The sequence below is a fragment of the Equus caballus genome, chromosome X, assembly GCF_041296265.1.
Source record: "Equus caballus isolate H_3958 breed thoroughbred chromosome X, TB-T2T, whole genome shotgun sequence".
Classification (NCBI taxonomy): Eukaryota; Metazoa; Chordata; class Mammalia; order Perissodactyla; family Equidae; genus Equus; species Equus caballus.
In genome coordinates this window covers 41,102,132-41,115,722 of record NC_091715.1, presented here as the reverse complement: position 1 = coordinate 41,115,722, position 13,591 = coordinate 41,102,132, and the positions used below count along the sequence as shown (strand labels likewise).

At 42.2% G+C, this 13,591-nt stretch overlaps 1 protein-coding gene across 1 annotated transcript in view; it reads left to right on the top strand.

The window, feature by feature from the left end:
- The window catches only part of DGKK (diacylglycerol kinase kappa), a 115,737-nt gene that overhangs the window by 84,432 nt on the left and 17,714 nt on the right, over nucleotides 1-13,591 (top strand). Inside the window, exons 9-18 of the mRNA XM_001917410.4 lie at nucleotides 942-1,125; nucleotides 1,846-1,954; nucleotides 2,730-2,869; nucleotides 3,777-3,858; nucleotides 5,632-5,723; nucleotides 6,589-6,688; nucleotides 7,650-7,869; nucleotides 9,674-9,778; nucleotides 10,230-10,326; nucleotides 11,852-11,959. Of these exons, the coding sequence (XP_001917445.3) occupies nucleotides 942-1,125; nucleotides 1,846-1,954; nucleotides 2,730-2,869; nucleotides 3,777-3,858; nucleotides 5,632-5,723; nucleotides 6,589-6,688; nucleotides 7,650-7,869; nucleotides 9,674-9,778; nucleotides 10,230-10,326; nucleotides 11,852-11,959 (1,237 nt within the window). The remainder of the gene's footprint in view (nucleotides 1-941; nucleotides 1,126-1,845; nucleotides 1,955-2,729; nucleotides 2,870-3,776; nucleotides 3,859-5,631; nucleotides 5,724-6,588; nucleotides 6,689-7,649; nucleotides 7,870-9,673; nucleotides 9,779-10,229; nucleotides 10,327-11,851; nucleotides 11,960-13,591) is intronic.

Here is a 13,591-nt window from a genome sequence, read left to right as displayed (position 1 = left end):
TCTAGCATCTCCTAGGGGGCCATTGCTCACTGCTTGTCTCCCTGCCAACAGACTTTAAGACTCAGCACAAGCTGACATGCTTTGGCAGTTTAGACTGCTTTAACTCCACTTCTCTATGGGGAACTTAAGTGTTGGGGATTATTAAAAGCCTCTCTCTTGTTCAGACAATTTCCCGATAGTCTTGTTTCCCCTGAAAGTTGGTGTGATAACTTGGATTGCTCTGCCAGAGCCTTAAAGGAGTTATTAAAGCTCCCTGCTTCACCCCACATTGATACGTTTAGTCATTAGCTCCTGGCTAAAGACCTGGTATCTTCTCATTGTGAGAACTGAGGTATCCCCGGCAGAGAGGACTAATTGGTGTGCTGATCCTCCTCCTGGGCTCTCAACCTTCCCCTTGCTCAATTTCCACTCAGCATTTTATTCATCCTTGGTTGTGGCACCAATTTCCTTATTCCTTGTGTTCCAACGTACTCTTGTGTATGAGTCTGTCTCCCCAGCTTGAGGGCAGCAGCTATACCCTTAGCAGTAGTAGTTGCTCAGCAGTAGTAGCAGCAGGTAGTAGTTGCTAAGCAAATGTTGGTTGCCTGGCAATAGCTGGGCAAAGGCCAGCTGATTTTTAAAAATAAAAGCTCCTTTGGGTTTTGTCCTGACTTCCCCTCTGTTCCTCAGTCTCAGGAGTCTGGCACACAAGGAAACTCTGGGAGGTGTTGGATATGTCTATTACCTTGATTGTGATGATGGTATCATGGGTGTTTGCAAATGTCTAAACTCATTAAATTGCACATATTAAATATGTACAGTTCATTGTATAGCATTTATACCTCAATAAAACTGGTTAAAAAAATCTTTGCAAAATTTGATGATAAGTCATGTCTTGTTTCCATCTCAATGGCCCTTTTCTTTTTTTCCTTCTTTTTCTGTTTGTCATGTGCATGTATCAGGCCAATTAGTAGTATCTTCAGACTTCTGGAGTCTCGATTGGTCATCAGCCTGTTCATGTCCCCTTCTCATCTTCATCAACTCCAAAAGTGGCGATCATCAAGGGATCGTCTTCCTCCGAAAATTCAAGCAATACCTTAACCCATCTCAAGTGTTTGACCTGTCGAAGGGCGGACCTGAAGCGGGGTAAGCATGGGGTAAAGGATATAGTTGGGTATATAGAAGGGACTTCTCCCTCTATACTTTCTAGACAAAGATAGGCTTCCTGGAATTAGTTCTAGTACCTGGGCAGGAAAGATCTATTTTCTTAAGTCAGGACACAAACAGACAACTCCAGAGCATTTTGGGTTGGCTTGTTGAAGGACTTTTAGCCCTCTCCCAGGTATCCTTTCAAGCCCAGATTTGCTCTACTTTTTCAGGTTGGAAGAGGTAAAATTATGTCTCCTGACCTCAGAGGAGGAGGCAAATGAATAATTCTGTCCACCTTTCTTGTCACTTACCCTTTCTTTTTTCTGGGGCCAAGCAGATATAGCTCTACTACAGGCCTGTTTTATTTGGGAACCATCTGGATGTTCAGCCCTGGTTTCTGTGAGCCCACTGGCCACCATGCAAGGCATTCTTCCCAGGCCTCAACAAGTAGATTTGGCTAGGTTACTAGTAGACTGCACAGCAAGGTTGAGCACAGAAGAGTGTGGGTTGAGGCAGGTTCTCATCTCCAGGATTGCCTGTGGGAACATTGCTTGTGATGTTAGGTACACAGAGAGATAGGGGCTAAAGGAAAGAAAGTAGGTATAGCCTGTTAGCAGGGTACAGAAGCAGCAGTCCTTGGGTCCTGGAACATTGTAGGAAAGAGTTGTAAAACCCAGGAGTTCATTAAATGACTCCCTTTCCCCCTCTTCCTTCCAGGCTGTGCATGTTCAAGAACTTTGCTCGCTTTCGCATTGTGGTTTGTGGTGGAGATGGCAGCGTGAGCTGGGTCTTATCTCTGATTGATGCCTTCGGATTACATGAAAGGGTGAGTCCCTAGCTGACTCAGTTTAGCCGTTGCTAGGGAGACTGGTGATGTGTAGCTACTCATCCCAAGAAGTCCCTGGTCTTCACTATCCTTGTCTGTAAAATACATGTTTCCCACTGGTTTCATAGTCAACCTGACTGGTAGATTCCCAATCTAATCCTGCTCACCTAGACCATTTTCTGGTTGTCTATCTGTGGAAAGGAGAAATGAGGGAGTTAGCAGAAAAAATGACCAGCGTTCTATTCCCCAAGCCCTAAAGTGAAGATTTGAAGGGGATAGAAGCAAGCAAAGAAGAAGTAGCCTCAGGCAGCTTTCAGCCCTCAATTTCCTATCCCTCCCGAGGCCATTGCTTTTCTTCCCTGAATCTCAAGAGTAGCAGAAACTTTCCTCTACTTCTCTCGCCTCTACCTAGGTAGCCCCCAGCTCTTCTGATTCCAGTAGTTTTGTCTCCTGAGGCACCTCACCTCCTTGGCCAAGCCTAGATAGAAATTTGTGGCTATATTTCTCTTTTATAAGCATGGCTATAAATATTGGCGTACTCCAGCAACTTTTCTCTTTAGTGAGTAGGTTCTGTATTGCCAGGAATGGGGCCCAACACCTTAGGGAAAATTTCACTCAACTTCAAACATCTTCCTATTACACTTCCTAAGATCAGAAGTCCCTTATTGCCCCTGGCTTTGAGACCACAATCTTTCCCAAAGAGCACCATCTGGGTTCTTTTATGGATGGATCTTGGTAGGACTGTCTGGAATGAGTGCCTGGTTTGTTCTTGCAGTGTCAGCTGGCAGTCATCCCTCTTGGAACCGGCAATGATCTGGCCCGTGTCCTAGGCTGGGGTGCATTCTGGAACAAAAACAAGTCGCCTCTGAACATCCTCAGCAGAGTGGAGCAGGCTAGTGTGAGGATTCTGGACAGGTGAGTGGCTAAAAGATCAGGCCGTTGTGCCTCTTCCAGTCCCACATCCATTACTCCCAGTTTCATCTCCTCAATCAGGAATGTTCTAACCTCCCTCACAGAGCCTCATTGCCTTTATGGCTTCAGTGCAGGGCGGTTTAGGGGCCCTTGTCTATTAGGAATCCAGGGTCTACCATGTATCCTTCAAACATCACTGAAGCCCCTCTTCAAACTTAAAAGATCCTAGAGCAGGTGCCTCATGAGTAAGTTTCAAGGGTCCTGTGAACCTCCTTCAAATTGCATAGCTAATAGTCTATGTAAGCATATTTTTTCCTGAGAAAGTTTCTATCTTTCTATTCTATTCTAGAATAGTATAGAAACTGTTCTATAGCTTTATCAGGTTCTCAAGGAAACTCAAAAATATGAAGGTTCATAAACAATTAGCCTAGATTATCTCTGCTCTAGAGAAGAGAAAGTATTGCCATCCTGTCTTCTGAGAAGAAAGACTTTCTATTCTGGGACATAGTATTTGATTTATGGAAGCCCATAAGGATATCCTTGGAAGGTTTTTCAAGTTACCAAGCTGGGCCCTACCACAACGATTCCTATTCAGTAGGTCTTGGGTGCGGCCCTGGTCTGTGTATTTTACAAAAGCACTTCAGGTGATCTTGAGAGTTACCTCTGGTTGAGAAGCACTGCTCTCTGAGAACCCTGTGGTGGGATTCTTTCCATCACACTGGCCTGGAGAAGTCGTGAAGCAGAGACACCTCTTGTAGTATACCTTGAGATCAGGTGGCCTGAGATAGCTTAGGCATCCCCTACAACGCATCTTTCTCCACAGCATAAACATTTGAGCTCTTTTTTGACATTTGAAGCCAGCCTATGATGAAACAGAGCCCTAAATATCTGTCTTCTAACTTTATTTCAGATGGAGTGTGATGATCCGTGAGACTCCCAGACAAACCCCATTGCTAAGAGGACAAGTTGAAATGGATGTACCCCGATTTGAGGTAACTACCACCCAGCTGTAATTCAGGCCAACATCTTTATTACACAGTGAAATAATAGCCAAACCCAGAGAGCAGCTTTTGTATTGTCCATGGGCTTGATGAGACTGAGATAACTGAGGACTTGGGACATGTCAGTCAGCAGCTATTTACCAAGCAGTGTGTTAAGTACTGGGGATATAATTCATTCAGCCATTTACTTATTCATTCACTCAAAAGATTTATGGAAAATATTTATAGATTAACTACTATGTGACTGTCGTAGGAGCGGTTCTTATATGCTAGTTGGTAAAGAAGAATGACATAGTCCCTGCCGTCATGGAGCTCATAGTCCAGTTGCACTGGTAGAAAAATAGTTTTAACAAAGTAGTATGAGCGTTAGTATATAAGGAAGTAGAGGGGGGTGGGAACACCTGGCAGATGTGCCTGACTCAGTGTGGGGGAAATCAGGGAAAGCTTCTCAGAAGACGCCCCATTTTAGAAGAGATTTAAGGATCAGAGGGAGTTAACAAGGATAATAAGAAAGAGGAGGCCTGTTCCAGACAGATGAAGCAGTGTGTGTTGTTCCAAAGGCAGGAGAGAACATGGAATAGTCGCAGAACTGAAATACATTCATAATGGCTGAGGCAAAGTGGCCAAGGAGGGGGTCTGCAGGGAGAGTGACTAAAGATGAGGCTACAGAAGTAATCAGGGCCAAGCCAGGAAGGACCTGGTAAACCGTGGTAGGAAGTTTGAACATTTATCCTAAGAGCAATGAGAATTGTAGAAGGTTTATTTTCTTATTTTATTATGAAAATTTTCAAACATACAGGAAATTTTACATGGTAGATTCTACCATTAATATTTCAGTCTATTTTTTAAAATCACGTATCTATCCATCTCTCTGTTCTGCCACCTAATAGGAAGGTTTTAAGCAGAGGAGTTCCATGGTATGTGGAGAAACAATTGAAGGAATAAAGACTAGAGGCAAGGAGAAAAGATAGGAGATGTTGTAATTGTCTAGACAAAAGATGATGGTGATTTGGACTGGTGAAGTGCTAACAGGGATAAGGAGAAGTGGACATATTTGGTACACGTTGAAGAGAGAATCATCAGGACTTGGTAGACGTTTGAATGTAGGAGGTGATGGAGAGGGAGGAGTAGAAGTCCTAGTTAAGAGTACAGACTCAAGAGCCAGACAACCTGGAACTGAATCCTGGTTCTGCCACTTATCAGCTCCCCCTTTTCTGTGCCTCAGTTTTCTGTTCTGTGAAATGGGGATAATAACAATTCTTATCTCATAGGGTTGTTATAAGGACTACATGATATATATATATATATATATATGTATGTATTTTTAGCTTAGAATAGAGCCTGGCACATAGTAAGTACTATATAAGTGGATGCTATTATTATTATTACTAATATTATTATATAAGAGGTGACACTCTGGCATTGGAAAGATGTGGGTTTGAATCCCAGATCTATTATTTACTAGCCATGTAATATGAGATTGTTCATTCATTTGAAACATAGAACAAACAGTACCTCCTTCATATGTTTTCAAGTAATAATTTAAAAGAGAGGAAACAATAGACAGCTCTTATTTTTAGAATGACCACAGATCTAAGATTATCTATGGGGATCTTCAACAAGAATTCTTTGATTGTGATTATTTCCTGAGAGACAGTTGAGTTCTCATAAAGAGTTAGTAGCAAATAATGAAGGGGTGAGAATGGGCGGCACACTATGTTACGGTGCTAAGATGCCAGAGCTGAACACTCTTTTTCCCCTTAGGCTGCTGCCATCCAGCACTTAGAATCTGCAACCATTGAGTTGGACAAAATCCTGAAGGCCAAGTACCCCACAGAGATGATTATTGCAACCAGGTCAGTCTTCCTTTGGCTCTCAAACTTCGAGGTGTGTTTTTACCCCTCACGTGCTGCTCCTCAGTCAGAGATGGGCTTCATTTTGATAGCTTGAGGTGTTGAGGCCAAGGAAAGTATATGTTTACTTTCCCAAATTGTATTTCTCCCAACTCAAACCTCCTGAATGAAAGTTTAGGAAAAGAAGATGAGATTGGGGTGAGGGCTCCAAAAAAACAAAATTGCAAGCCAGAGATTTGGAAGAAGGGTTACAGAAGGGAGACACAACATTCCACACCGTTCAACAGCATAGCATAGCTCCCTACAGGAGGGACACCTTGGTTTCCATCTGATACCGGGAAAGCTCTCTGTAGTGCCTACTACAGCTGCTTTCTCATAGCCTGAGCAACATATTCTCCCCTTCTCAATATGTGGGTTTATTCATCCCTTCTGGGACTCTCCTGCCAAGTCTACCACACTCTCCTTTGAGAAACTCTCCCCACAGGGACAGTCCTCCCAATGTCATTATGTTTGTACTAACTTAGCTGGGCCATTGAACCATAGCTGATTTGACCCAGGGTAAAATCCTGACCCAAGCTGGATCAATTGAATTCTCTTTTCTGGAAATTCAGAATTAGGACTAAGAAGTTGTAGTTAAACTCCCTTGAGTACATGCATATTTCACCATATGTACATGAAAAAGCAGAAAAAAACAAAGAGAGGGGAGAAGGAGTGGGAGGAGAGGGAGAAGGAAAGGGAGAGAGGAGAGATCAGGAAAGAGACAGAGAGAATGAGGCAGAGAAATATGGAGACTGATGACGTTATAAGAGAGAAGGCTCTGGACCTCAACAGTCCATGTCATGCTGTGCCATCTGTCTTATCTTTCCAGATTCCTGTGCTCAGCAGTGGAAGATTTTGTGGTTGATATTGTAAAGGCCTGGAGTCAGATAAAACAGAACAATACAGCAATAGAGTCTGTGATTTTGAAAGTAAGTTTCCATTCCTTTTTGTCTTGCGCTCTTTGTGGAGCCAGGGCCCTCTTTTTAATAAAAGCAAATGTGTCTCTCACTGGGCATTGTGAAAGAAAGGCAAGGAGGAGAAGCTGGTAAGCCTCCCTGATGGGGAAAGTCCAACCTCATCGAATTTCCATCTTTCACCAAATGAGAGTGGCACCATGCATGCATATACACGTACCATGTACCTAAGCATCTGCCTACACCTAGACACAAGGGTACACCAAGGATATACACACATGATTGTGTACCAGAACATGCTTGGAAATATGTACAAACAAACGTATGCTAGAAATACACTCATATTCGCCTCTATAACAAGAGCAACAACAGCTGACACTTGCATAGCACTTACTCTGTGCCGGGAATTTTCCAAGTACTTCTAATATATTAATTTATTTAATCCTCACAACTGCCCTAGAATATAGAAGTACAAAAACATTAATTAACTTGCCTCAGGACACAAACTATTAAGTGATGGAGCTGGGAATCAAGCCATAATCATGCAGTATATCCCCAAACATACACACATACAAAAATAGACACGAGGCACCCATGCAGAGGCACATCCTCATCCATAGGAGCATGCCCATGAAAATGCCAATCCAGAAATGTTTCTTTCCTCAAGTTTTCCATGTTGCATATCATTTTACAAGCCAGTCTGACAAGAAAGACTCGGCAATATACATTGATGCCTGCAGCTGCCCAGAAACAAATGTCTATTTGATCCTCTAACACCTTTTGATTATCTCATCACATCTGCCCAAGTACTTCTTTCCCCAGACTTTCATCTCCCACAATGTAGTTTTCTATGCTCAGTGTTCCTGGCCAACCACTACCCCTCTCCCCCTTTCCCCATACCACCCAGGCTCCTCATTCTGTCCTCTCAGGCACTGGCCCCTCATAACAATGCCCTGTTTCCCTCCTCCCTGTATAGAGTGACTTAATGTATGATAAACTCAGTGTCCTGATTGATGTCCTGGCTGATGAGGCAGCAGTTGAGAAGAGTGCTACAGGAAGTGCAGACAGTGGCAAGGCAGATGGAGAGCCCTTCGTCCCTCAAATAGACCACATAGCCAAGTGCAAGCTGGAGCTGGCCACAAAGGCCCAGAATCTCCAGAAATCCTTGAAGCTCATCATATTCCAAGTTGAACAAGGTAAGAGTCCCAGGGTTGTGGTGATCAAGGCAAGGGAAAGAGAAGGTTCCAGTGGATGGTTTACTGGTCTCCCTTACTCTGGGTTTGCTATTTAACTTCACTACCAAAACTTGACAAGATCCTGCATTCATATGGCATCCAAAATCAGTCCTCAGATTCCGCTGATTTGAAAAGCCTCAGTCCTGATAAACCTCCCCTTTGACTCTTCCTACATCCCAGGCGCTCAATTCTTGCTACTCATTTAGTTTTGGAACTAACACTCATCCTAAACAATTATAGCTGCTAAGTGGCCTGGCTCAAAGATTTGTCAGCTTCCACCACCAGCCATGGAATTTTTTCTACCTGCTCCTGTTTCCTTCCAACCACCAAGCCTGTGACTATTTTAGAAAGAAAATCATGTTCGTCTCTGCATGTCTTGCACAGTATTAATCAGGAACAAGGGCCCAGAGATTGGTCCTGGCAGCTTCAGAATTGATTGCCATTTCCCACAACTCATGACAATCTGCAAGCTTCTAATTCAGTATGAAAACTCTTTCAACTGGGGCCGGCTCCGTGGCTGAGTGGTTAAGTTCGCGCACTCCGCTGCGGCAGCCCGGGGTTTGGGTCCTGGGCGCGGACATGGCACCGCTTGTCAGGCCACGTTGAGACGGCGTCCCACATCCCACAACTAGAAGGACATGCAACTAAGATATACAACTGTGTACAGGGGGGGTTTGGGGAGATAAAGCAGAAAAAAAAAAGATTGGCAACAGTTGTTAGTCCAGGTGCCAATCCTTAAAAAAAAAAGAAAGGAAGATTGGCAACAGTTGTTAGCCCAGGTGCCAATCTTTAAAAAAAAAAAAAAAATTTTTCAACTCCTCCAACTTCTTAATTTAACATTTTGGTCCCCACTTCTTCCCCACAGTGCTTCTTTGAAAAACAGATCAGAAGATGGTATAAGACCAAGTATGTTTGGCATGAGCTATTGGAATTGAGAAGAAGTCCATACGGCATGACTTTTAGCCATGGTACCTTCTCCTGCCTTGGTACCTTTAGGTATAACCTCAGCCAAATTTCCAAGAAAGAAAGGAAACTTCCCTTCTGCACTGTGGAAGAATTAAACAGTCAATTTGCCTCAATTTCTGTAGTTAGTTTCCAAATAGTGGGGATCATATTAATCTGATGTAGCCATAACCTTGTTATAACCAACCCTCAGCCTGCTCCATCAACACATAAGTCAAATTTGGAAGTGCAGCTTGTGTCATGGTTACAGAGAAAGGCATCCTTGGTAGGATAGAGATTGAACCTATGAGCTTTGGCACATGCTGAGAACCTGAGTTATACAACATATGAGAGCTGGTGAAAGGAAGGAGACTTCTCAAATATTCTGGGTATGGCTGAGACATTTGAGTGAAAGAATGGCATGGTCCTAGAGGCTCAAGTTTGGAACAAAAGTCATGTGAGTAAATGAATTAACAAAGAGATGAGAATGGAGGTAGAAGAGCAGAGGATTTCCCACCCTGCTCCCCCTACCCTGGCCCTGAGTTTCAACCCATAAGCACATTTACTGGGTGAAAGAAAAAGAGTAACCAGTAAAACAGAGAAAGCTCAGACACAGATATGAAGAGACATGGGGGCAAAACTGTAAAAAAGCTGAGACTACAAACAGCATCATGGAGGAGAAGTGATGGTCAAATTGTCTCCATTGTCTACCCACACACTGAACGGCATTAACTAAACAAAAGAGATGCTCAAGAAATGCTCAATAAATGTGACCAATCCTCCTTCCTTTCCTTCCTTCCTTCCTACCTCTTTTTCTCTATAGTTCTAGATGAGCAAAGTCGACAGACAATATCGGTTAAGAACTTTACTTCAACTTTATTCCTGGAAAGTGACTCAGAAGATACTAACCAGACGAGCCCAAAACATGGTAAGGATCTTTCTCTTCTTCTCTTATTTTAGCCTTCATCACTGTCTTCTAGTTCCCAGAGAATAAAGGTGTGTTTTCATGCATTTTCCTTTAGCCATAATCCTACTCTGTGGTAGATATCCCTTCCTCTTTCCCAGAGACCTCGTGATCCCATGCCAATGTCCAGGAGTAATGACCCCATTAGGTCCTTTGGAAAGGCTGGCCTGATGAAATCCAAGATTTGAAGCTGTTTTCACTGCCAGCAAGTAAGCAGCCCAGCCTTACTATTCTCTCACTGGAAGTTCCTGTCATCCAAGATGATCCCTCTTTGGAATGAGAACACTGAATATTATCTAGGAGAAAGTCATTGAGCTTGACCCTGCTTCCATAGAGAAAATAGGGTGAAATACAAGTGGGGGAGAAGGGCTTTCTTGTCTGTATCTGACATCAAGGTGATTTCTTTTGTGTCTAGGTTCTCGTTGTGGCACTATGACTTCTATATCTTCTCTTAAAAGGGAGGACCTAGATAACCTCAATTTGGAGCACTTACATTTTACACCTGAAACTATGTAAGTATTTAGCGCTATCACCTTTGTATGGCTTCTTCTTTTCTTTGGTTAAGAGAATAGTCTAAGGATACCCAGAGCCAAATCCTGACTCTACTTACTAGTTGTGTGACCTTACACAAATAATTCAATCAATGTGAGCCTCAGTTTCCTCACGTATAAAATGGAGATAATTGTAGAACTTGGCACATAGGTTTGTTGTATTTATTGAGTTTATATATGCAAAGTACTTGCACTGAGCAGTTCTGGGCACCCATAGTAAAATGCTATATGTGTTAACAGTTATTGTTGTTGTCATTATTATTATAAGCACTTAATAAATGTTGGCTGTTGTTATTTCAAAGGACCTGTTTTTCCACGGTTGCCTTTAACAGTAAATGATTGCAGGTGCTAAAAAATAAATGGGCATTTAAACGACTAGGTAGTAAATTTAAAGAAGTCTGGCTCATTAGCCCTACCTCTTTAGAATATTTCCAGCAGCCAAGTTCCACCACTTTAACTCATTTTGAGTTCCATTAAAAAGATCAGTTTGGACATCAGTTAGAGAAAACCCAATTTCTGGACTATGGTCAAGGGAGGCAAATCTCATGTGAGAGATGTAGGATCAGTTTAGTAATGAATGAAAAAAATTACCTGTGATTGAGTAGCTAAACTGTACCCATTTTCAGTTTCTCAAAAGAAGGGCACAACTAGAAATTAAGTTTTCTGCAGTTTTTCATTCATTCTTATCTCCAACCCCCACTCCCCTCCACTTCGTCATTGGCTTAAGATCATGTCTGAGGTCTCATGAACCTACCTAAGGAGTTTTGATCAATGGTGTGCTGGCAAAAATTTAACAGCCAGCTGTCTGGTGGGGGTAAAGCTCTGATTTATTCCTGGTGTAAACCTTTCCACCACGGCCTATTTCAAGCTGCTGATATAATGCCATTGAATGCAGACTTTGGAAGTGACAGACATAATCAGCTTACATGAACTCGTGTGAACTGGCTCCAGCACACCACTGGTTTTGATGTTGACACCCAAGATGCATGCAAAAGAATAAAAAAAATTGCTTGGCACTTTTTTTTCTTGTATATATATGTCTACCTTCTTTTTATCAATCTTTTCCCTTAGTGCTACAAAGGAGTTCAGACATCTCTGAAAACAGTAGTGAAGACTTTACTCTCATCATATGTTTTATCTGAGATACTTAAAAGTTCTTTTAGAGTCAATGACTCTGTTTTCTATATGTGGAGAAAATATTGGCCACTCATATCTGAGGGCCTCCAAAGATAACTTCTTTATTATGAGTCCCAATCCCACTGAATCTTCACAACTGACTGGGTGCCCTCTCTTACAGCTAACAAGCTAGTTGTTAACACAATAGAATATCTACATGTGCTTCTCAAGAATATAAAGGCTTTGCCCAACGCAGAAGAGGCATCTCTCAGTGGTTTTCGATCTTGCAGATGAAGTCTGCAGCCCAATGTTAACAGCACTTCTTTCCTGCACCAATGTCTGTCCTCTTCTTCTCTTTGGCTAATTTCAGACGCTTCAAAGAAAGGTGTGTCATGAACAATTATTTTGGAATTGGACTGGATGCTAAAATTTCTCTGGAATTCAACACCAGAAGAGATGAACACCCAGGACAATACAAGTAAGGAAAAGAAACTTCCCTCCCTACATACAAACACACAATCACAATACACATATGTATTCCTACATCCCCTAACTCTCAGACAAGCAACAGAAAGAAAGAGGTCCTTTAGAAGTAAAATACATCCATCCCAATGTTAGCCTATGGGGATGGCTTGCCCCAAATATTGACTTGGTCTGTGATGACTCTGCACTGGCATCCTGAACTTGGAGCTGCCTTCATAGCGAGAACTGTGGATTGCTGTATAAACACAGTTAATTGTTACTCTTATGGAAAACAGATTACATTGACTCGATTCAGCAAATTACCTATCTTTGTTCTGCCTGTGAAAGCTTGACCAGGTCCTAGTAGTGGTTTCAGGTCTGTTTTTGCTTGGCAAGGCTGCAAAATATCAAAGATCGTCCTACTGGTTCTCGGTGTTCCTAACCTGGTTCCCCTGAACCCATTGATTTTATCCCATCCAGTGTTGGCCTGCTTGGCCCCTTCTGGTACTTTTGTATTACAGACATACCCTGAGGCAACCTCAGAGTTCTTGTGGTAAATTGAAACTACAAGTAAAAGGAAGCATGACCCCACGCCCTTCCCCCCCACCACTACCCCTGGCCTACCACCTACCACCAGAACCTCTTTCTCAAAGCAGACCTAGGCTGAGGAACAAGTACTTTACCAAATATGTGGTTTTCAAATATTGTTTCCCAGTTGCTTGTCTTTTTTTGTTGTTGCTTGTCTTTTCATTTTCCTAATGATATCTTTTGAAATACAAAAGTTTTGAATTTTGTTGAGTTCCAATTGATCATTTTTTTTTCTTTTATGAATCATGCTTTTGATGCCATATCTAAGAAATCTTTGCATAACCCAAGGTCTTAAAAATTTGCTCCTAAGTTTTCTTCTAAAATTTTTGTTGTTTTTGCTCTTAGATTTAAGTTTATGATCTGCTTTGAGTTAATTTTTGTGTATTGTATGAGATAAGGGGCTAAGTTCTTCTTTTCGCATGTGGATATCCAATTGCCACAGCACCATTTTTTTTTATTGCGGTCGTAATAGCTTATAACATAGTGAGATTTCAGTTGTACATTATTGTTTGTCATACACCATATAAGTATGCCCCTTCACCCCTTGTGCCCACCCTCCACCCCCCTTCCCCCTGTAACCACTAATTTATTCTCTTTGTCCGTAAGTTTGTTTATATTCCACATATGAATGAAATCATATGGTGTTTGTCTTTCTCTGTCTGGCTTATTTTGCTTAACCTGATGCCCTCAAGGTTCATCCATGTGGTTGCAAATGGGATGATTTTGTCTTTTTATGGCTGAGTAGTATTCCATTGTATATGTATACCACATCTTTATCCAATCATCCATCGATGGGCACTTGGGCTGCTTCCACATCTTGGCTATTGTGAATAATGCTGCAATGAACATAGGGGTGCATAAGTCTCTTTGAATTATTGATTTCCAGTTCTTTGGGTAAACACCCAGTTGTGAGACAGTTGGGTCATATGGTAGTTCTATTTTTAATTTTTTGAGAAATCTCCATACTGTTTTCCACAGTGGCTGCACCAGTTTGCATTCCCACCAGCAGTGGATGAAGGTTCCCTTTTCTCCACAACTTCTCCAACATTTGTTGTTTTTT